Source organism: Pseudonaja textilis, chromosome 1 (genome assembly GCF_049901715.1).
Source record: "Pseudonaja textilis isolate UNSWEBS1 chromosome 1, rPseTex1.2, whole genome shotgun sequence".
In the NCBI taxonomy this organism is placed as follows: domain Eukaryota; kingdom Metazoa; phylum Chordata; class Lepidosauria; order Squamata; family Elapidae; genus Pseudonaja; species Pseudonaja textilis.
Genome location: NC_141990.1, coordinates 228892022 through 228916498, shown reverse-complemented (window position 1 = coordinate 228916498; position 24477 = coordinate 228892022). Strand labels below are relative to the sequence as shown.

At 43.7% G+C, this 24477-nt stretch overlaps 1 protein-coding gene across 1 annotated transcript; it reads left to right on the top strand.

Annotated features, from left to right (window-relative positions):
- The first annotated feature begins 428 nt into the window (after window positions 1-428).
- Window positions 429-8632, top strand: LOC148128074 (ribonuclease inhibitor-like). The gene is made up of 9 exons (XM_087928027.1): window positions 429-478; window positions 1230-1400; window positions 1590-1760; window positions 1950-2120; window positions 2310-2480; window positions 2670-2840; window positions 7806-7976; window positions 8167-8337; window positions 8527-8632. Exons 1-9 carry the CDS (start codon window positions 429-431, stop codon window positions 8630-8632), a joined length of 1353 nt encoding a protein of 450 aa, XP_087784153.1.
- Window positions 8633-24477: the final 15845 nt, after the last annotated feature.

Genomic DNA, 24477 nt, shown 5'->3' with positions numbered 1-24477 from the left:
GTTTGTTATGGCATACTTTGGCAATATGCCCTCGTTTTTTCGCAAAAATGGCAAACAGCGTCCAGGAACTTGCATTTGGAACACAGGTGATTTCTTCCGCAGCTGGCACATTGGTAACTCGACTTACGACGATGCCGGTCTCGTCACTCGCATTCCAACTGAAGTCTGTAAAGTTCTTCCTCTTCGCTATCAGAGAGGGATTCAATGTCGCCGTGGTGGGTGGATGCTGCGTGTTGTCTGCTGCGGTTTCCATCTCACTGGTGGGTTGGCAGACATTTCTGTTTGAACGCCGCATTTGCGCCGCTGACTTATGGGTGGCCTTGGCTGCGGTGGCTTCGGATATGGCGTTGGCAAGGGGGATGTCTCCTTTAGCCATCAGTCTGCTTTGGAGAGTTGGGTCTTTCAGGCTGAGGACGACTCGGTCACTCATGGCCTCGTCTAGATTGGCAAATCCGCCCAAGCCTCCTAGGTCCCTCAGGTCGGCTACAAACTCTCCAACGCTCTCGCCCTGACGCTGATCCCTCTAGTAAAAGTCATGCTGACGGATGAGAATCGGCATCGCCGGGGCATAGTGGTTCCAGAGGATGGGAGCTAGGGTATCCCAATCCATGGTCTTGACGTCTGTTGGCTTCGCAAGCGCCTTGGCCATTTTAAAAAAGGCGGGTCCGCAGTGTGTTAGAAAAACTGCTCGCTTCTTGCTGCCAGTGGCGTCTTTCAGGTTGTTTGATTCCAAGAACATTTGGAAACGATCAATGTAGGACTCCCAGTCCTCGCTGGCCGGATTGAATGGTGTGGGTGGCACGGCGCTGCTGGCCATCTTGCAGGTCGTCTATGCGCTCTCTGCCACAGGCTAGTCAGCTCTGTTGTCTCAGTATCCCATCCTTGTCGCCAGTGTTATGTCTGGGTGGTGGGTCCCAAGGAGAGATGAGACTTGAAATAGTGACAACAGCTCTTTATTGGGAACCAGATACTGAGACAAGACTCCCAGTCGAGGCAGCTCCTTTTATAGAGCTGGCTGCAGCTAGGCAGCCTATGACATGCATTTGAGCTTGCCCCACTTGGTTTTACCCAATCTAAGCAGCTGAATAAGAACCAATCAGAACGCTTAGTTCTCTCCAATCACGGCCCGGCTTTTCTGGACCAATAGGAATGCAGGCCTACAAGCCTGCTAGTATGGAACAGTTAGTTTTTCACAAAATAATTGTAATTTTTCTTGCTATTCTCCACAGGCTTTTTGGAGAGATACTGACCGAATCCCGCAGCAGGCATCTTGCAGAAGTCCTCAGAAAAAAACAGAGGTCGAACGTATTATACTTGTCCCTCAAGAACCCAGAAGACAAAGCAATGGAAGTGCTATGTGAGGGTCTGAAACATCCAGAATGTGCAATAGAAACGCTTGAGTAAGTGACTCTTTTTTCATTCAATATGATCTTCACAACCCCTTCTTGTGATTGTGAATATTCTATAAATATATCCAGGAGAGGCAGTTCAGTTGCCCTACATCATCACATTCCTTTCAATTGCTATCAGAATACATTCCTGTTAGTTTTTCACAAAATAATTGTAATTTTTCTTGCTATTCCCTACAGGCTTTCTGGAGAGATACTGACCAAATCCTCTAGCAGGCATCTTGCAGAAGTCCTCAGAAAAAAACAGAGATTGAATGTATTAGTCTTGTCCCTCAAGCGCCCAGATGACAAAGCAATGGAAGTGCTATGTGAGGGTCTGAAACATCCAGAATGTGCAATAAAAATGCTTCAGTAAGTGACTCTTTTTTCATTCAGTTTGATCTTCACAACCCCTTTTTGTGATGGTTAATATTCTATAAATATATCCAGGAGAGGCAGTTCAGTTGCCTTACATAATCACATTCCTTTCAATTGCTATAAGAATACATTCCTGTTAGTTTTTCACAAAATAATTGTAATTTTTCTTGCTATTCTCCACAGGCTTTTTGGAGAGATACTGACCGAATCCTGCAGCAGGCATCTTGCAGAAGTCCTCAGGAAAAACCAGAGATTGAATATATTAGTCTTGTCCCTCAAGAACCCAGATGACAAAGCAATGGAAGTGCTATGTGAGGGTCTGAAACATCCAGAATGTGCAATAAAAACGCTTCAGTAAGTGACTCTTTTTTCATTCCATTTGATCTTCACAACCCCTTTTTGTGATGGTTAATATTCTATAAATATATCCAGGAGAGGCAGTTCAGTTGCCTTACATAATCATATTCCTTTCAATTGCTATAAGAATACATTCCTGTTAGTTTTTCACAAAATAATTGTAATTTTTCTTGCTATTCTCCACAGGCTTTTTGGAGAGATATTGACTGAATCCTCCAGCAGGCATCTTGCAGAAGTCCTCAGGAAAAACCAGAGATTGAATATATTAGTCTTGTCCCTCAAGAACCCAGATGACAAAGCAATGGAAGTGCTATGTGAGGGTCTGAATCATCCAGAATGTGCAATAAAAACGCTTGAGTAAGTGACTCTTTTTTCATTCAGTTTGATCTTCAAAACCCCTTTTTGTGATTGTTAATATTCTATAAATATATCCAGAAGAGGCAGTTCAGTTGCCTTACATAATCACATTCCTTTCAATTGCTATAAGAATACATTCCTGTTAGTTTTTCACAAAATAATTGTAATTTTTCTTGCTATTCTCCACAGGCTTTCTGGAGAGATACTGACCGAATCCTCCAGCAGGCCTCTTGCAGAAGTCCTCAGGAAAAAACAGAGCTTGAATATATTAGTTTTGTCCCTCAAGCGCCCAGATGACAAAGCAATGGAAGTGCTATGTGAGGGTCTGAAACATCCAGAATGTGCAATAAAAACACTTCAGTAAGTGACTCTTTTTTCATTCAGTTTGATCTTCAAAACCCCTTTTTATGATTGTTAATATTCTATAAATATATCCAGAAGAGGCAGTTCAGTTGCCTTACATAATCATATTCTTTTCAATTGCTATAAGAATACAGTTGATGTGTTGCAGGTCCCACTACCAGGATGAGTTAGTCAGCTGACGACCTGCACCCAGGCAGACTGTCCGGGCGGGCCCCTCTTAGTGGCAAAGATGACAGCGACACAAAGGTTTCTTTTGGTGAGAGGAAGCCCAGATAGTACTACGCACCTCTCTTTTATTGTGCAGCAAGCGGGAGGGGGGGTTATGTTACACATGAGGAAGTTAGACAGGAATAGGGAATATTGCCATATATGGCTACACCTTATGCTATAGCCAATTCATGTTTTACACGTTGCTGTTCCATAGTGTCGCCCTATATGTGTATTGTATGTGTATTGGGTTTTCTGTGTACCTGACTTCCTACTGATGTGTCATGATATTGCAACATCTCCTCTGTTTTTATTATTTTGAGACCTCTCTATCTTATGCTGCAAGATCTAGTCCTCCTCTGAGTCCAAGTCCTGCCGGTATATTAGAATGCGAGGGCCGTCTCCTTTTTCTGGGTATTCATCTTCATTCTCCTCCGAGTCCGAAGTGAATGCCAGTAGAGACCTTTTTTCTGCTGGAGTCTTGATCTCGGACCTTATTTTTACAAGCATGTTTATGTTGGTAATCTCAGTATCAATAATGGCCAGTCGTTTTTTAAGAAATTGCATTATTTTCCCGAATACACAAGGGCCCATGGCGCACAGCAATAGGAGCAATATTAATGGTCCGGCAATTGAGGAAAGAAGTGTTGTGAGCCATGGGGAGAAATTAAACATATTATGGTACCTGCTTCCCTTTCCCTTTTGCGTATTTCCAACCGCTCTTTTAGTTTATCTAATGAATCTTGTACTAAGCCGGTATGATCAGCATAGAAACAACATTCTTCTTTTAATGCTACACATAGCCCCCCTTCTTTTAAAAACAACAGATCAAGGCCCCTTCGATTCTGCAAAACAACTTCTGATAAGGATGTAAGAGATGTTTTAAGGTGAGAAATAGACAGTTCTAGAAGTTCGAGATCTTTGTCTATATCAGCACGCAAAGTTTGGTATTGATTATTACTAACTGCTAGACCGGCAATTCCCATAGCAGCACCTGTAGCTCCTAGTCCTAGTAATACAGCAAGGGTAAGGGTGGTGACTACCTCTCTCTTAGGACGAGCAAAATTGGTGTTATCCTGCAGAAAGGTTTGGCCGGAGTGGTAAGTTATTTTTGGGACTATCGAAATGAGAACACAGTAACCATTCCTTTGAGTGATGGTGGGGCCGTGAGCACAAGCGGTGAGGCCAGTGTCACAGGCCCACCATGAATTGTTGTCCGGAACAAAATACAAGTTCTGAAAACAGTAGTGAAATTCCCACCGGTATTCCAAAGTGCCCTTGAAGTACCATTGAGCCATAAGTAAGTCTGGTTACAATGATGACTTGTGGTGTTAGGTACATTTCCCAGGCAGTATCCTGTCCCTATAATGTTACCAATGGTTTGAGTACCTTGTGACCAACGACAAGATGAAGGTGAGTTTTGGGCAGTGAAATTGGTGGTGCTACCGACAGCCTCATAGTAAGGGGGCCTCGTTAAGACACACCCAACAATCATTGGTAATTGCAGGGTTGCTGGCATTGAGGAGGAGGTAACTAGAGTTTATTAACCATAGCAAAGGTTGGGGAACTGTATGGCCTGGACAATATTCTACCAGGGATATGTTTCTATTGGGACCTACTTGGATAGCGGGCCGCTCAATGATGAGTTTTATGGTAAAGGTATTGCCATAGTCATACCCATCAGCATAGATCCGGATTCCCAGGTAAGACCTGCCTCCCACTGTGTAGTCAGCCTTTTCCCTCCGCTGAAAACAAAATATACATGGGATTACATGGAGTCCATGTGCCCCTGAGGGGCAAATAGCCTGATGCCAAGAACCATTTTGGAAGGCAAAGATATAATCGTCTTTGATCGGTGGCGACCAGGAGATAGAACCGGTGGAGAGACATGACCAAGCGGCACAGAAGGTGTCTGCGGGGCCTCCGCAAACGCGAATATTCTCGCGAGTCTGCTTATGTCCAGGGCAAATATAAAATCGATAGCGATGGGACGAATCCCGGGAAGGTGTGGGTATCTCATGTCGTGCTGGTGTGAGGCGGTGAGGCCTACCAATATCTGTCCGACATCAGCTTTGAGGGTAGGCCACCAGGTGTATGGGTGAGTGGTGTTGCTGATGGAAAATAAGACACGATCGTAGGCATCATATATTGTCCAAGTTTGTTTCACTGGCTGGTGTAGATTGAGGGGTTTGCAGGCAACGTTTGTAGGAAAAAGGAAGAAAATAATGCAGTGAAGAAGAGGAGGCAGTTATTCATCATGGAGCTTCAGCCAGTGGAGATCCAGAGGGTCTGCGTTGGGTTGTGGCTGATCAGGTGGGGAGGTGTGGCAAGGGCGCACACAGCGACCAGGAATGCAGAGAACTTTTTCAGGTAACTGAATTGCAGCGTAGCCTCGCCCCAGGTGATAAGTTCAACAGGACCCTTCCAAGCTGGATCTGGGAGTTGCCTGTAATGACAAGTGGTCTTGCAGTGGGGAGAGAGGGTTTAGTGAAATGACGAGACACAGCAGACGAGGGAGGGTTCCCAGTGAGGTTAAGGAAATTAGAGTATACAAACAGACATTTAACAGATTTTGCAGTGTTGGGAGGTTGGGGGCTAATCCCTTTTGACCCTGTGTACCGATCAAGGGCTTGTTTAAGCGTTTGGTTTGCCCTTTCTACAATAGCTTGACCTTGGCTATTGAAAGGGATTCCAAATTTGTGGTTAATGGACCAATGATGGCAAAACTCCGAAAAAGCAGAGCTTGTGTAGGCAGGTCCATTATCCGTTTTAGTATTTTGGACATCCCAACACTGAAAAGGTTCGAATACAGTGGTTGATTACCTGTTTTGCATTTTTCGCCCCTTTGGGCGTAGCCAATATGAATCCTGAATAAGTATCAATGGTAACATGAAGATATTTCCATGGGGCAAAGGAGGGTATTGAGTAACATCCATTTGCCACGTATCACATGCCTGAAGTCCCTGGGGTTAACCCCTTGAGGATAGCTTTCGCTTGGAGACTGCATGTGGGGCATTGTTGGATGATAGCAATTGCTTCAGCCATGGTAATGCCAAATTGTTTAACCAGAGCCTTTTTATTTTGGTGAAAATAAGCATGGCTTTCTCCTGCCGTTAAGGGGCAGGTTGTGTTTGAGCAGCAAAACCTGTTGGCAAGCAGTATCGGCTCTGACATTTCCCTCGGAGAGGTAACCCGAAGGTGCTGGTGGCTCCGAATGTGAGCAATAAAAAAGGATGTTGACGAGCAGTAATGAGTTGCTGTAAGCAAGAGAACAGTTTTAAAAGGGAAGTCTCCACGGAGGGGGAAAGATAAGAGCCATATATGTGAAAAACTACTTGAGTGACATACAAGCTGTCAGAGATAAGATTGATTGGGATGTGAGGAAATTTTTCAAAGGCTAAGATGACGGCCGCTAATTCTGCTTTTGGGCTGAGGTCTGAAGAGTTGTACGACAGGAATGCCATTGGCCATCTTCCAGCCAAGTACAGGCACCAATGGTCTTGGAACCATCAGGAAAGATGGTCAAAGCTTCAGAGAGAGGTTGTGTGGAGAGGGGTGAAGGAAAAGTGATGGGGTACGGTCTTTATAATTTGAATGCGAGGATCAGCTGGCAAATAACACGATACTGATCCAACCCAATCAGCTAATGTGTATTGGAGATCCTCTGAATTTTGAAAGAGCTGTTCCCAAGTATGTAGTTTGAGAGGAACATATACAGTGCTGGGTTCTATACCCATGAGGGCTTTGAGGCGTGTTCGGCCTTTTTGAATTAATAGGGCCATTTGCATGGGTTTTGTGGTAATTGTTGCACGAGGGGTTCGGAGAAGAGTCAAAGGGTGGGGTGGAGTAGGGTGGAGGTGCCGAGGCAGCAACAAGACAGAGTTCAGCGGAAGGTGGGTCTGAGGAAGACTGGATAGAATCATCGGGAAAGAGAATATTAAGGGCGGCCATAACGGCACACCAAGAACAAATAATCTGAGGCGGAGCCCTGGGTAGTTCATGCATCCATTTCCCCATCCGTTCCCAAGAGGAACATTTAAGAGTGCCTTCCGCGGGATACGCGGGGCAGTGTTGTTGGACATAACTCAAAAATCATCCAAATACTTTTTTGACAGAGGATATACATTTGTGCCGTTAGCCTTCTGCAAATAATTTGCCTTCTTCACTAAAGCGAGAAGTTCATCCCTATGCTTGAGTTGAACTTGAGAAAGTGAGGAGCCCATACTTACGATGCGTGAGCCTATTCCAGGTGCGTAGTACAAGAGTGAAGGAAGCGCATTCCTAGACAAGAATTGCGCTTTGTCGGGGACGTATCGTTGAGACGATCACGTTGGGGTCACCAGTTGATAGGTTGCGGGTCCCACTACCAGGATGAGTTAGTCAGCTGACGACCTGCACCCAGGGGGCCCCTCTTAGTGGCAAAGATGACAGCGACACAAAGGTTTCTTTTGGTGAGAGGAAGCCCAGATAGTACTACGCACCTCTCTTTTATTGTGCAGCAAGCGGGGGGTGGTTATGTTACACATGAGGAAGTTAGACAGGAATAGGGAATATTGCCATATATGGCTACACCTTATGCTATAGCCAATTCATGTTTTACATGTTGCTGTTCCATAGTGTCACCCTATATGTGTATTGTATGTGTATTGGGTTTTCTGTGTACCTGACTTCCTACTGATGTGTCATGATATTGCAACATACATTCCTGTTAGATTTTCACAAAATAATTGTAATTTGTCTTGCTATTCTCCACAGGCTTTCTGGAGAGATACTGACCGAATCCTCCAGCAGGCATCTTGCAGAAGTCCTCAGGAAAAACCAGAGATTGAATGTATTATACTTGTCCCTCAAGAACCCAGATGACAAAGCAATGGAAGTGCTATGTGAGGGTCTGAATCATCCAGAATGTGCAATAAAAACACTTCAGTAAGTGACTCTTTTATTCATTCAGTTTGCTCTTCACAACCCCTTTTTGTGATGGTTAATATTCTATAAATATAGCCAGGAGAAGCAGTTCAGTTGCCTTACATAATCACATTCCTTTCAAATGCTACCAGAATACATTCCTGTTAGTTTTTCTCAAAATAATTGTAATTTTTCTTGCTATTCTCCACAGGCTTTCTGGAGAGATACTGACCGAATCCTCCAGCAGGCATCTTGCAGAAGTCCTCAGAAAAAACCAGAGATTGAACGTATTATACTTGTCCCTCAAGAACCCAGATGACAAAGCAATGGAAGTGCTATGTGAGGGTCTGAATCATCCAGAATGTGCAATAGAAATGCTTCAGTAAGTGACTCTTTTCTCATTCAGTATGATCTTCAAAACCCCTTTTTGTGATGGTTAATATTCTATAAATATATCCAGGAGATGCAGTTCAGTTGCCCTACATAATCACATTCCTTTCAATTGCTATAAGAATACATTCCTGTTAGTTTTTCACAAAATAATTGTAATTTTTCTTGCTATTCTCCACAGGCTTTCTGGAGAGATACTGACCGAATCCTCCAGCAGGCATCTTGCAGAAGTCCTCAGAAAAACAGAGATTGATTATATTAGTCTTGTCCCTCGAGAATCCAGATGACAAAGAAATGGAAGTGCTATGTGAGGGTCTGAATCATCCAGAATGTGCAATAGAAACGCTTGAGTAAGTGACTCTTTTTTCATTCAGTTTGATCTTCACAACCCCTTTTTGTGATGGTTAATATTCTATAAATATATCCAGGAGCCTCAGTTCAGTTGCCTTACATAATCACATTCCTTTCAAATGCTATCAGAATACATTCCTGTTAGTTTTTCACAAAATAATTGTAATTTTTCTTACTATTCTCCACAGGCTTTCTGGAGAGATACTGACCAAATCCTCCAGCAGGCATCTTGCAGAAGTCCTCAGGAAAAACCAGAGATTGAATGTATTATACTTGTCCCTCAAGAACCCAGATGACAAAGCAATGGAAGTGCTATGTGAGGGTCTGAAACATCCAGAATGTGCAGTAGAAACGCTTCAGTAAGTGACTCTTTTTTCATTCAGTTTGATCTTCACAACCCCTTTTTGTGATGGTTAATATTCTATAAATATAGCCAGGAGAAGCAGTTCAGTTGCCTTACATAATCACATTCCTTTCAAATGCTATCAGAATACATTCCTGTTAGTTTTTCACAAAATAATTGTAATTTTTCTTGCTATTCTCCACAGGCTTTCTGGAGAGATACTGACCGAATCCTCCAGCAGGCATCTTGCAGAAGTCCTCAGAAAAAAACAGAGATTGATTATATTAGTCTTGTCCCTCAAGCACCCAGATGACAAAGCAATGGAAGTGCTATGTGAGGGTCTGAATCATCCAGAATGTGCAATAAAAACCCTTGAGTAAGTGACTCTTTTTTCTTTCAGTTTGATCTTCACAACCCCTTTTTGTGATGGTTAATATTCTATAAATATATCCAGGAGCCTCAGTTCAGTTGCCTTACATAATCACATTCCTTTCAAGTGCTATAAGAATACATTCCTGTTAGTTTTTCACAAAATAATTGTAATTTTTCTTGCTCTTCTCCACAGGCTTTCTGGAGCGATACTGACCGAATCCTCCAGCAGGCATCTTTCAGAAGTCCTCAGGAAAAACCAGAGATTGAATGTATTATACTTGTTCCTCAAGAACCCAGATGACAAAGCAATGGAAGTGCTATGTGAGGGTCTGAAACATCCAGAATGTGCAATAAAAACCCTTGAGTAAGTGACTCTTTTTTCATTCAGTTTGATCTTCACAACCCCTTTTTGTGATGGTTAATATTCTATAAATATAGCCAGGAGAAGCAGTTCAGTTGCCTTACATAATCACATTCCTTTCAAATGCTACCAGAATACATTCCTGTTACTTTTTCACAAAATAATTGTAATTTTTCTTGCTATTCTCCACAGGCTTTCTGGAGAGATACTGACCGAATCCTCCAGCAGGCATCTTGCAGAAGTCCTCAGAAAAAAACAGAGATTGAACGTATTATACTTGTCCCTCAAGAACCCAGATGACAAAGCAATGGAAGTGCTATGTGAGGGTCTGAAACATCCAGAATGTGCAATAGAAATGCTTCAGTAAGTGACTCTTTTTTCATTCAGTTTGATCTTCACAACCCCTTTTTGTGATGGTTAATATTCTATAAATATATCCAGGAGATGCAGTTCAGTTGCCCTACATAATCACATTCCTTTCAATTGCTATAAGAATACATTCCTGTTAGTTTTTCACTAAATAATGGAACTATCATGTGATGGGCTGAATAATCTAGAATGCACAGTTAAGAAACTAAAGTAAGTAATGCATTTTCCTTTGCAAAATCCTTTACGATGGTTAATATTTTGAAAATATATCCAGAGCGAGGCAGTTTAGCTTCCATCGTTTAACACATTCCTTTCAGTTTCTTTATAAATGTAATACATGGTTGTTTCCCAGAGCTAGACCACCATCGCGATGCTGCCGCTGCCCTCATCCTAGCAATTCTTTCCCCACACCCCACTTGCCTAGCTTGCTTAGCCAACAGAACCAAGGCTCCATGCAGCACTTATGGCCTAGCAAGCTTCCTCCCAACCCCACCTACCTGGCTTGCTGGTAGCCGTGAGAAAGGCTGGTCACTGCTTGGGTCCCACCTGGAATTCTCTGCTGAGCAGAGCAGTGCAGCAGTCAATGGGGTAAGCCTGCGGGGCGAGCGCCTCGAATGCAGCGATGGCGGCACATTGGGAAAATAAAGGAAAGCTACTTTTCAAATGGGCCACCTCTGCCGCTTTTGCGGCGCCGGCCCTGCAGGCTCACCCCATTGAGCCCACTGCACCGGAGGGACCTGCCCAAGGAAGTCCGAGCAGAGTGGTACACCAAGTCAATGGGGTGAGCCTGAGAGAGTGAAAGAGAGAGAGAAAAGAGAGAGAGAAAAGAGAGAGAGAGAAAGAGAAAAGAAAAAAAAGAGAAAAGGGAAAGAAAGTAAAAGAGACAGACAAAGAAAGAGGGTGGGATGGAGGGAAGGAGGGAGGTGGGAGGGAGAGAGAGAGAGAGAGAGAGAGAGAGAGAGAGAGACCTGATGCATCAGATTGAAATGAGGGCTAGTTTACAGGCCCTTTTCCACATTGAAACATCTTTGCCAGGATCTTGCCAGCACATTGAAACATCTTTGGCTTCTATTAAAGGTTTTGTAGACGAAACACGGTCAAACATATCAGGAAGCTCTCACATTTTGTTGAGGCTTTAAACAGGATCCATTGGACTAGACCTCCACCCTAAAAAATTACTTTTCTCCAGTGCGTTATAGTGCCAATTCAGAAGTAGGCAAAACAAAAATGTATTGGTGAATTACAAAGAGAACACACACACACACTCCCTTCTATCCCTGCTGGAGCAGGTGATTGGACTAGAATAGATATCTCATTATTTTTCTCCTCCCTCCCTCCCTCCCTCCTTCTTTATTTCTTTTTTTTTTCTGTCCCTTCCTTCCATCCCCCCCTCTTTCTTTGTCTACCCTGTTTTCTCTCTGTCCCTTTTCTCTTTCTTTTCTTCCTTCTCTCTTTCTCTCTCTCTCTTTTTTCTCTCTCTCTTTTCTCTCTCCCTCTCAGGCTCACCCCATTGACTTGGTGCACCGCTCCGCTTGGACTTTTTTGGGCAGGTCCCTCCAATGCAGCGGGCTCAATGGGATGGACCTGCGGGGCTGGCACATAGAACACAGCAGTGGCAGTGCGTTTGAAAGGTAGAGCAAAGCCAGAGGTTGGTAATTTTTGCTGCAAAGAATCACAAAAGCCTCTGGGCTATGCATATGAAGACACACGTATCAATGCAATTCAGCAACATAAAATAAATACAAATAAAACAAATCAACAAGAATTGGCAAAGCATCTCTGATTAGATTCTATTCACTACTAGAATGTAATCAGAGATGCTTTGCCAATTCTAGTCCAATGACCTGCTCCAACAGGGTTAGAAGGGAGTGTATTTGTGTATGTGTGTAGATGCATGGCTGTCAAAACTCCAAAAACAGGTCAAGTAGCTCTGGGGAGGTCAGTCATAAATATTTGAACACTTGCTAAGCAACTGGCTATTAAGTGAGGACCACTTGTATTTGGTTTGCCAGTCACCTGGCCATGTCCATCCAGTCACATGACCACCAAACCACACCTACCTGGTCATGTGACTATGAAGCCATGCCCAGCCAGCAAGCCACGCCCAGCCAGTCACATGACCAGAAAGCCATGCCCAGCCAGTCATGTGACCAGCAAGCCACACCCTCAAATTAGGCCATGCCCACAGAAATTTGAATCCCATCCCTGGGTGGGAGGGCACCGAGGATGAGTTTGTAGCATCAAGGGGGCAGTGGACTGAAAAAGTTTGGGAACCATTGATCTATACCATCCATCATTTTCTCTTCAGGTATCTCCAGAGCTCCTGCCCAAATTTCTACCATTATTCCTGTTAAGTTTTCTCCCTTTTCTTCTTGCATTTTCTGGAATCTCAGGTAGAATTCATCTCTCTTGATCTCCCAGCCCAGCATTCCTTTTCCCTTATCTTGTTCCACTGTTGTCAATCTACTGTCTATTGCTCCAACTTTTTTATCCGTCTGGTCTCCATGTTGTTCAATTTTTTGCATTCTTTCTTCATATTTTATCATCATTTGGTGAATATTCTCAACTTTCTCATCTGTTTTCATTGTTCTCTCTTCTATTCTTTCCATCCTGTCTTCCAGACATTTACTTTGATCTTGTATTAATTGCCCTATTATCTGTAGTGTCATCTCCTTCCCCTTTTCCTTCTCCTTGTCCTTCTCCTTCTCCTGCTGCAGCATAGCACAAAGACTCCGCTGGGAATTTGGACTTAAAGAAGAAGTTTATTACTTCATGATTAATTAATGATTAATTGCAATCCGAATCAAAAGTGTTGCACAAAACAAATATCTTCAGGTTCTTCAAACCCTAACCGAATAGGCGAGGAAAATTAAAAAAATAGTAAAAAATTCCCAATGAAAAAAGAAAAAATGCAAAAAGAGAAAAGGAGAAAAGGAGAAAAGAGAGAGAAGAGAGAGAAAAAAATATCAAAAGGGAAAAGGGAAAAAAACAACAAAAAGAATAGAACTAAGTTGGAGAACCAGGCTTCAGGCCTTCTTCTTTAAAAAGAAAGAAGAGAGAGAAAAAAATTTTATAATCCAAAAGCAAAACCAAAGTCCAGATGACCACACAGTTCCCAGTTGCAGACAAATAAGTCATTAAACAAATTACTTCCACCACACACTGTCCAAGGCCTAATATCTAATAACAAAGTTATTTATTTATTTTATTGGATTTGTCAATCGCTTAGAAGATAATAGATATAAGTATAAACATGAGTAAGATTACAAGAAATAGGTACGAATAAATGGGGACAATAGGACAGGGACGATAAGCACAATGGTGCACTTATGCACGCCCCTTCCAGATCTCTTAGGAATGCTATTCACCATTCACACCAGTCTTGACTCTTCAATCTCCAACTGCTAAAGTTGTTTTCCAAGAAGAACACCTGTAAAAACATCCATCCAGTGCTCTTCTCTTTATCTTAATAAAAACACCTGATGGGTGGTAGAAACATTCCCACCAGTTTCCATAAGAAATTTTTTTTAAAGGCCTCTGGGTGGTGGTCTTGCATAAAACATTTAGTTATCAGCACTGTTTAAAGTTATAGAAAGAGAAAAAAAAAGTCCAAGCAGATTAAAATAAAAGGTTTCTTTTTGGGAGAAAAGGAAAACTGATAATAACACAAAAAGAATAATAGTAATTGTAAAGTCTCTCCTTAAAATCAAAGTTAAAAGTTGTATTATTGTAGCAAAAGTCCAGTCCAATTAGTTTAAGTTCCTTATTAAAAATCAGTAAAAATAACTTAAATAACACCAATTCTTCTGACTTCAGGTTTAATTTCACTGCTTATTCTTCTTCTGTCTTCAATATTCTTAATTCTTCCCCTCCTAGGGTGCTCTCTCTTTTGCAATATCCCTGGTATCAACAGGCTGCACTCTTCTTGTTCACTTTCTGTACGGGATGGTTTTGATCCAAAAGGACCCCCCGCTGCAGTGGTATCAGTGCTGGTTCTGGAGCCCCAGAATCACATGTCGTTTCATCGCGACGTCAGCCCTGCCACCTCAAATTTTCAGATTCCTGTTTGCAGGTTTTCTGGAAAGAGCCTGAGTGCATCCTGCAGCCGGTATCTTGCAGAAGTATTCAGGGGAAACCAGAAACGGAGTCAATTAGAACTGTCCCTCAAGGATCCAGATGAGAAAACCATGGGACTGTTGTACTAAGTGATCAAGCATCCAGAATGTAATGTAGAGACACTACAATAAGTGGCCATTTTCTCTCTCTTCATTTTCATGTACTAACCATCTCTTGAATGTTTATCTTCTGGAAAGGCAATTCTAATTGTAATATATAACTTTCTGTTCTTTCAATGGTACATTTCCTGTTTCTTTTCAAAGATCCAAATACTGATACTCTCATGATTATCTTTCAGTTGGTGAAATAGTGTATTATGCAGCAACAGGCTTGTTTTTTTAGTAATTTACCTCAAACTGATAACTTACAAAATTGTCCAAAATGTAGGATCCCTTTTTCCTGATGGAATAAAATTTGTTGAAGTTGTTCTTGTTTCACTCCTATTGGCTTCTGCTGCGTTGCTGCTGCAGTCACATGATCTTCATTTTGAATATTCCATGATAGTTTTCAAGCCAATCTCATAATCCCTTCCTCCCTCCTGTCCCCTAACAGCAAGGCATTCACTCATTGTTTGGCCCTTTAAAAAGCAGCACTTCGAAGGTGCATGAAGAAAAGGACTGGATATGTTTATGTTTGTGTGCCCTTTCTCTGGCACACAAACATGCACTTGTATCTACATCCCATTTTTGTTTAGAAAGTCAGGGAAAATGAGAACTACATCCTTCTATATTTCTTCACATTCACATGTGAGGTAGATTGGGCTGAAAGTCACCAAGTGAGCTGCCATGATTGCAGATGGCTTAAGAACCGGATCTCTCTGGTATCAGTCAAATACATTAGCCACTGTACCTTTGTCTTTGGCCATCCTGTTTCATTTTTCAACTGCTTCCTACTCTGTAAGTAGAGGCCAGCACATCTTCAGCCATCAGAGATTAGGTAAACCAGGCCTGGTCTAGCCTCCAGATGTCATGTGATCCTGTTTCTCTGGTCTTTAAAGTATCTCTTACAGCTTCCTACACTTCAATAAAGAAGCCAGCAAGGATTCTACACTTTTTTTCAGGTGAGAACAACAATGTACAACATTGTTCTAAAATTGAATTAAATATAAATATCATCAGCATAATTATGCCACATGGAAAAAGAGAGGGACATCATAGTCAAGACATTACACCAATGTTGGGATATGGCAAGGAGGAGAATGGAGAAAGAAACTGAATGGATAGGGTCCTTCTGTGATTATAACTTTGGGCATTTAATGCCAGATCCCAAGCAGCAAGCTAAATGTATTCAAATTGACTTCATGGATCCTCAAATAAGCAATGCTGTGGGTGTCCTTTCTTGGTGCTTGGAGGCTGTGAGGGTATGGATGGGGACAACAGGTTTTGACAAATTCTGGTAAGACGGAGTGGCTCTGGGTAGGCAGTTCTTAGAAAGGGTAGTGTTATGTCCTTGGGGCTGACACCAGTTCCCCATCAGGTCCGTAATTATTGCGGGGGCGTTCTTAGTCCCCATTGGCTGGCTCCCTTCGACAGTCGGCTATAAAAGCCGGCTGCTAGGTTGAGCCAGTTGCTGTTCGCTGGTAGGTCTGCTGTTAGCTGCAGACGCGACAGCCCCCTTTATTCCCATGAATAAAGTGTGTGTTATGACTGAAGCTCTGGTGTGGCCTCCCTTTTTTCCGAACATAACATTGGCGACGAGGATGGGATTTGGCCAGCCAGCAGCTATACGAGAGCTGAAAATCACGAACCTGAAGCGCTGAACCTAGCCGCGACGTTGAGAGCTCGGTCAGCCATTTGAGAGGAAATCGAAGCGGAGCGTGTAGCCGCTCAAGATCACAAACTAGCTGCAAGAGAGTGGGCACTGAGAGCCTCAGCCACCCAACAGCAAACTTGCCGGAATTGCGTGTAGCGAAGCTCTAGCGCGACGCTCACGACCGCTAAATCCAGGCGCGAGATTTAAATCGCTGTCAGCGCGCAGCTGCAGCATCGCCGCCTCGCCCTTGTAAGGGCGCGAAATTCAAACAGACGTCAGTTATAGCGTCTGTTCCAGCCGCCAAGGGCTGCAGAGAGCGAGAAAAACCCAGAGAGATTCCACGAGCTGAATCACCAGACCGAATTGCACTGCGAGCGCAGCTGCTACCTGTACAACCCAGAGAGAACTCAGAAGCTGAACACTCGTTAACAGCACTACAAACTGTAGCTGCTACCCCTTCCAGGGCCTGTATTCCCAGTGAGACTTATTTTACCTGCCGAAAGCTGAACCAGTCATGAATGCGAATCCGGCGTTCCAGCCATTCAAACCAGACGAAGATAAATGGGACTCTTATAAAAACCGTTTTAACCATTATATTGATGCTGTGGGTCTGGCTGATGCTACAGACAACAAAAAGAAGTCTTTCTTCCTGAGCTACTGCGGGGCCACTGTATTCGACATGGCAACAGCACTGTTCGCCCCGAGAGAACTCAAGAATGTCCCATGGTCTGAGCTACTGGAGACCCTCTCCAATCATTATTCGCCAAAACCGTCACAGATCGCGAGACGCGTCGCTTCGCATGAGGAAGCAAGCGGAGGGAGAAACCATAAACCAATATATGGCAGCCCTCAGAACCGCAGCCTGCACTGTGAATTTAAAGGCTACCTTGATGACATGCTCCTGGACCAACTTGTCTGCGGGGTCAAGGATGCAAGACTACAGAGGCGGTTGTTGGCAAGGAAGGACCTCAACCTAGCACAAGCCATCGAGGAAGCCCTGGCTGCAGAATTGGCAATACAGTCAGCGGCTGAAATACAGGGAAGCACCCCAAAGGTAATCCAGTCACTGTACATTCTGAGGAGGCAGTGAACGAAGAAGAGCCCATCGAGCAGTCTGAAGTGCACCGTCTCAAACCATTCAAGCAGCCACAGGTAGGAACTAGACCGAGAGAAGGCAACGCACCCAGGCACACCCGCTGTGCCTCTCCTGTGGGGGTCCCCATGCCAGAGCAACGTGCAGGTTCAAAAGTGCCACCTGCAACAACTGCAGCAGAAGAGGACACATCGCTAGGTGTGCCAGGCAGCGCACATGGCTCCACAAAAGCCACCATCTTACGCCCCTCGGGGCCATCCAGTCAAGTAGAAAACTGTTTTACATGCTATCAAGCTAACCATACCTTCTTAACACCCAATAAAATTAACTCTCCATTCATTTAGAAGGTAAACCCTGCCTAATGGAGGTCGATACCGGGTCAGCGCTCTCGATTATTTCATGGAGCACGCTCAAGAAGATACGTCCCAGCCTGTCCAGGAAACAGCTGCAGAAGAGTCGCCTATCTTACGAGACTACCAAGGGAAGAACATTCCAGTAGTCGGAACAGGCAAGTTCTAGTCAAATTCAGAACCTTTAAAGGACACCTGCCATTAGTGGTAGTTGATGGTGCCCTTCCTAGTCTTTTGGGGTTGGATTGGTTCCCCTCTCTTGGCCTTAACTTAACGGGATTCATGCTGTCTCGTCCTCTGACACCGACTCACTATTCTCTGATTACGCTGACGTTTTCAGCGATGAATTGGGGTGCTACAAGGGCACACCTATTTCTTTCTCAGTGGACCCCAGGCAGTTCCCATCCGTTTGAAACCGCGGAGAGTGCCATTCGCTCTATGTTCTAAGCTGGATGCGGAACTAGACAAATTGTTAAAACAAGGGGTCATCGAACCACGGATTTTGCTAAGTGGGAGACACCTATTGTCACACCCCTCAAAAAGATGGTAGTATAAGGATGTGTTCAGATTACAAGACCACAATAAATCGCTATTTACAGACTAGCGCATACCCAGTGCCAGTAATCCAGCATTTACTGCACACATTCGAACCCGGAAAGATATTCGCCAAATTGGATATGTCTCAGGCTTACCAACAGTTTCCTGTAGACAACCAAACGGCCGAATTGCAAACCATTGTTACCCACAGAGGGGCTTTCCAATGCAAGCGCCTCCAATTTGGTGTGAGTGTCGCCCCGGGCATATTCCAGTCGTTAATGGAACGGATCCTACAGGGCCTCCCTGGCGTGGTTCCGTACTTTGATGACATCTTGGTTTCCGCCCGGGACAGAACACAGCTTTTCCTCAGAGTTAGAGGGGTGTTGGACAGATTCAGACAGCATGGCCTCAAACTAAAAAAAGAAAAATGCACTATAGCCACTAAGCAGGTGGACTTTCTCGGGTACCGAATAGACGCCTCTGGCATCCACCCAGTAGAATCAAAGGTTAAAGCCATTCACGAAGCGCCCACACCGTCGTCCAAACCAGAACTACAAGCCTTCCTAGGCCTGCTGAACTTCTATGCATCATTTCTGTCAGACAAGGCATCAGTGGCAGAACCACTGCATAGACTCTTAGATAAAAATGTTCCATGGCACTGGGGACCCAAAGAGGAATATGCTTTCAGGGCAGTCAAGTCACTCCTCACTTCAGACGCTGTACTGATCCAATTCAACCAGAACCTACCGCTAGTTTTGGCAGCAGATGCCTCGCCTTTCGGAATTGGGGCCGTATTAAGTCATAGACTACCCAACGGGTCCGAAGCCCCCATTGCGTTCTCTCTAGAACATTTTCAACGACAAAACGCAACTATAGCCAAATCGATAAAGAGGCCCTAGCTGCCGTAGCAGCTGTTAAAAATTTCATGAATTTCTATTTGGGCACAACTTCGAACTGGTTACAGACCACAAACCGTTGTTGGGGCTTCTCTCCGGAGAAAAGCAAACACCACAAGTCTTGTCGCCCTGAATGACAAGATGGACTTTATTCCTGGCAGCATATTCATACAAGTTAGTGCACCGTCCAGGAAAAAATCTCAGCCATGCAGATGCCCTCAGCCGGTGCCCACTACCAACGCCTGTGGAGGATCCGGCCCCAGTCCACACCATCTTTGACACCAGTGAGTTCAGAATTCCAATCACTGCGAGAGACATTGCCTTCCAATCAAGGAAGGACAAACTGATCGCCCAGGTCTGGACTGGGTACGGAGGGGGTGGCCGGGCAGTAACCCTTCTAACGAATTTTCACCCTTTAAAGTCTGCCAACAGGAACTTTCCAGTTTACAGGGTTGTCTGCTGTGGGGACCAGAGTTGTCATTCCAGAATCACTACGCAGACCCGTCCTGAAGGCATTACCGAAGGGCACCCGGCATTGTACGAATGAAGGCGTTGGCACGGAGCTATGTATGGTGGCCGGGCATGGACGACGAAATTGCAAAATGGGTAAGCTCCTGCCATCCCTGTCAAGAATCCCAGCCAGCGCCCCCAGTAACCCCTCCCACCAAATGGGAAAGCGCCAACGCACCATGGTCCCGTCTACATGTTGACCTGGCCGGCCCATTCCATGGCAAAACATTCCTAATAGTAGTAGACTCATTTTCTAAGTGGATCGATGTGGCACTCCTACTCTCAACCACCACACGAGCAATCGCCCAAGCACTGACTCGTTTGTTCGTCACACACGGTCTCCCAGACACCATTGTGTCGGATAACGGTCCTCAATTTACGTCCACAGACTTCAGCCGGTATGTCACCAACCTAGGCATCCGGCACATCCTAACGGCCCTTTCACCCTTCGAGCAATGGGTTGGCCGAACGAGCAGTCAGAACAACCAAAGAGGCCCTCGCCAGGTTCTCCCAAGATGACTGGCATTCCAGACTCTCTAGATTCCTTATAAGCCAACACTCGACCCGTGCACGGTCACAAACAAGTCACCGGCAGAGCTACTGATGGGCAGACGCTTAAGGACAATACTAGACAGGCTGCACCTCACTATTGTCCAGATACACCCATTGGGTCTAACAGTAGGGTCAGGAGTTTTGTCTTACAGGATCAAGTCTTCACCAGAAATTACGCGGGAGACCCGTTGTGGGTACCTGGCAGGATCGTGGCCATCACGGGCCCAGGTCGTACCACGTCCAGTTAGAAGACGGGCGATTTGGCGGAGGCACCTGGATCAGTTGAGGAGCCGGCAGAACGAGCACACCACCACCGACCCAGAGACCACAGCAACATTCCAGGCACCGCATCCGGTACCAAGCTGGGACACTCAGAGTAACCTGCCTCCACCAACCGAACCGAGGGAGCAGACGGCTGACCGCGACCATCCTACAGAATCAACATCCATCCCCAGCAGCTCCCCTACCGCACCGGGAGACCGCAACGACTCGACAACCCGCCGGCAACCGGCGAAGCAAGGTCGGGTGGCTGGACAGCTACCAAGGGACCAAATCCCCGCTGTCCCGAACTCTGTGCCACCCGCTCCTACACCTGAACTAAGACGATCAGAGCGGCAACACAAACCGCCTTCATACCTTAAAGACTACTCATGTTTGTATCTGGGGGGAAGGGGTGTTATGTCCTTGGGGCTGACACCAGTTCCCCATCAGGTCCGTAATTATTGCGGGGGTGTTCTTAGTCCCCATTGGCTGGCTCCCTTCGACAGTCGGCTATAAAAGCCGGCTGCTAGGTTGAGCCAGTTGCTGTTCGCTGGTAGGTCTGCTGTTAGCTGCAGACGCGACAGCCCCTTTATTCCCATGAATAAAGTGTGTGTTATGACTGAAGCTCTGGTGTGGCCTCCCTTCTTTCCGAACATAACAGGTAGCATTGCCATGGAGAGACCCAGTGATGTGTGGGTTTTCTTGGACTTCCAATTCCTGCTCATGGAACAGGTGGCAGCCATAGCTAGAAGGGCTTTTGCTCAACTTCAGGTTGTACACTAGTTATACCCCTTCCTGTATTGAGAAGGTCTCCTTTCAGTCATTCCAGGAACTGCCCAAACTGCTCATGTTGCTACATTCTGGACTAGTTAAAGGTTCTGGACACTCAAGGGTAGCTCCATATGGAGTGCATTGCAGTAGTCTGTCTGAGAGATGACCAGGGCATGAATGCCGGAAAGGAAACAGAACCAAAATTATAGACATAAATAAAATAAAATAGCACCTGTGAACCCTCACATCCTCCCCCAGGCTATATAATCATAAGAAAGGATCACCTATCCATTAGGGCACCAGGATGGCAAAACCAAGTTTTTAATGCCTTATAAAAGGCCAGCAGAATTGTGGTAAGCCTGATCTTGAAAGTGATGGTATTCTAAAGTAAGTGTGCTACATATCTTAGAGTTGTTGTTTTTTTTAACTATAGAGGATTTTAATTTAAATCAAATCAAGTTTAATATTTTACCCCTGTTCTTTAGAACTATAGGTTTCTTGTTAAGAAAAATATTACTAGAAAGCTACAAAACCAAAAGATGAACGTAGGCTTGTCTGGGCAGTGGGCTGAGGATGAAGCATGCCATGAAAATATGGCCTTTAGAAATGGTTAAGAATCATTTTGAGGTGATGTGAAGAGAAGTTCAAAGCATCAGACATGGCTGACTTGGGACATTGAGAGTAAGCTGAGAGTTTTATCAAAATGTTGAAATGTGTCTCATGCCTCTTACATACCTGCAGGTGACAATATGAAGCATATTTTGTCATTTGCTTACTTCACCGCCATCTGTCTCCCTTCAGTGGCCACGTTGTCTTTTATTTTAATATGTTTAGTATAAAATCTACTTGCTCTTCCATCTATGATCAGGTTAGCACTGGTGTTTTTCCCTTAAAAGTATCTATTGAAGGCCTTTTCCGAACTGCAGTAAGAGATCCTAATCCAGATTCACTGTGGAAAACAGGATGCCTCAACTTCTCTTAGGGGGTGGCATTTGTTGGCCATGTGTTTCCTCCTGAGTTTGCTGGCAGAGCCCCTTATTAACTTTTAATAAGAAGTAGCTATTTAAACTAACTGTAATTTCCAGCCTCCCAGATGAACTCTGCCTACCACATGGCAACCCCTTCATGTTCTTAGTCTATCCTTTGGGATCTAGCTATTGAGATCTATTGGCTTTAAGTGGAAAGGAGGAAAAAAAGTAGACCCTGAAACTACTATTCAACTATTGTGATATTGTAATATTGTACTATTCAATACCCTGTTTCAGTCTTCCAGTATAAGGTAAGCCCAAACTCCCCCATTTTTCTTTAATTTTTCACACTTTCATTGTATTTTAAAGTTCTCTAAATAAATAAGAGGTGAGAAGTTATAACTTAGAAATGTTGCATCAGACTAGTTGTATTTGTGAAACCATGTAGCTAATTAAGTTTTTTGGGATGTGATATTTATTATCTCTGATGCAATCTTTCTCTAGGCAAGTAAGACTTAAGTAACAGACCAAAATAATCTTTAAATATGTGTTAATTCTTGATTTTTCCCATTGAATATTCAGACAATGTGATTTTGATAGTTCTCTGTCCTCTGGTTGCTTTGCATGTGATTAATATTAAAAAGCCATTATTAAATTTTATCATTCTTTTTTGAAAACAATAAAATTAATTAGTGTATAACTAATGAGATTGATCCATTACAGTATTTGTGGGGGCGGATGGATTTCTTACTCTAATTACATGTCTCGTCATATAGGATCAAGAGGTGACATTATAGAATTAGTTTCATTTTGTCAGATTCGTACCCAAGCTAGGATGTAGTGCCAGAATTCTTCAGAGAAATAGTAACCAACCAATAAGTCCAGAATGTAAAAATCAATTTGGAACACATTTGAAATTAAATGACTTACAGCACTATAAAGTATATTTTGACTATAATATTTTAATGTCACTATCTCGTTTCTTTATTTCAAATGTGACAATTGACATAGAGATCACTCTCATGCTATTTTCTTTTATTTTTCTCTTCCTGATTTCTTTTAACAAAGAGTCTCCTATATCAACTATTTCTGGAAGTCTTCCAGATAAAACTTTTGTCTTAACTCAGAATTAGCCTTTACATCAAACCACCAAAGACCCCCCAACTCAGTGCAGCCCTTTCAATTTGTTCCTTATTGACCCCCAGTCACAACTTGGACAGGTGATGAAATCGTGAAAGAGAGCTTCTCGGCTACTGATTGGGCAGGGAGAATCGAGATATATAAATTAAAGAGGGGGAAGGGCATTGCTTAGATTCTAAGATGAAATGAAAATATGAGAAAGCTGTTTGCTTAGTTATTTTTTGGGTGGGGAGATGAAGATCAATTTGAAAAACACTGGGATACCAAGGGTTAAAAAAAAGAAAGAAACATACACCCTGTTAAATTGTAGTAATAGCAAATCTTTTCAAAGAGACTGGAAATCAAACTTTTTGATCAGACAAAACAACCTGGAATGAGTGAAAACAAATCACCCCTGAAATTATCTAGAATGAATCAGATTATTATCAGATTATAATCTCATTATAAGGGATTTTTCCTGGGAGGTTAACATACTTTGTTTTTAAATTATAGGTTGAATGGAACATATATTAGACAGAATGGAAAATGGAATGAAACACCTATAGTGGAATCTCCAGCTATAGAATCTCAGGAGGAGTGAAGAGCCTGGCAAGCTCAGAGTCCTTGTGTAGCAGGAAGAGATGCAGACCTGACCACTTTTAGGATCTCTGAAGCCCTAATCTGACTGGCATCTAGGACAACTTGCTGCACCAAATCGTCATGGCCAACTCGCCACAGCCACCTCACCACGGGACAAGAGTTACACTAATGAAAGAAATGGCGGAATAGAATCATTAAAGAAAGGATACAAAAGCAGGGACAAGATGAAATGTGAATGACAAAAATTAAAACATTTAAAAATGATTTTAAATAATTAAATTGAATGGTTGAATTGTCCTGCGACAAGTTGGCTGGAGTGAGTCGACCGTGGTGTTAGCTGTGGTGAGTTGTCCCATTCCGATCTGGCTGTTGCCAAGAGAATGCAGCCTATCCAGTGAAATTCTCTTATCATCTAAGGGTTCCTTGCATCTGACAATGGCTAAGCCTCTGGATGCTGTTTCTTCATGCTTCTTTGTTTGATTGATCTATTTTTATTTCCATTCTGAATATGGTAAAGAAGAGTTGGAATTTAACAGACAGGTAGTCCTCAATTTATGACCACAATTGAGCCGAGAATGTCAGTTAGTAAGTTAAGATGTTCGTTATGTGAGTTTTGTCCCTTTTTAACCCTTTCCTTGCCACATCATAGTTGTTAAGTTAGTAACATGGTTGTAAAGTGATTCTGGTTTCCCCATTGACTTTGTTTGTCAGAAGATCACAAAATGTGATAACATGACCAGAGGTAGTGTTCTGACGGGCTCTGGAGAACTGGTCGTGGAAATTTTGAGTAGTTCGTAGAACTGGTAAATAT

Coding starts and splice junctions, on each gene's coding strand:
- LOC148128074 (XM_087928027.1), top strand. CDS start 429: ATGGCCTCGTCTAGATTGGCAAATCCGCCCAAGCCTCCTAGGTCCCTC. Junction 7,977..8,166: donor TGTGCAATAAAAACACTTCA/GTAAGTGACTCT, acceptor TATTCTCCACAG/GCTTTCTGGAGAGATACTGA. Junction 8,338..8,526: donor TGTGCAATAGAAATGCTTCA/GTAAGTGACTCT, acceptor TATTCTCCACAG/GCTTTCTGGAGAGATACTGA.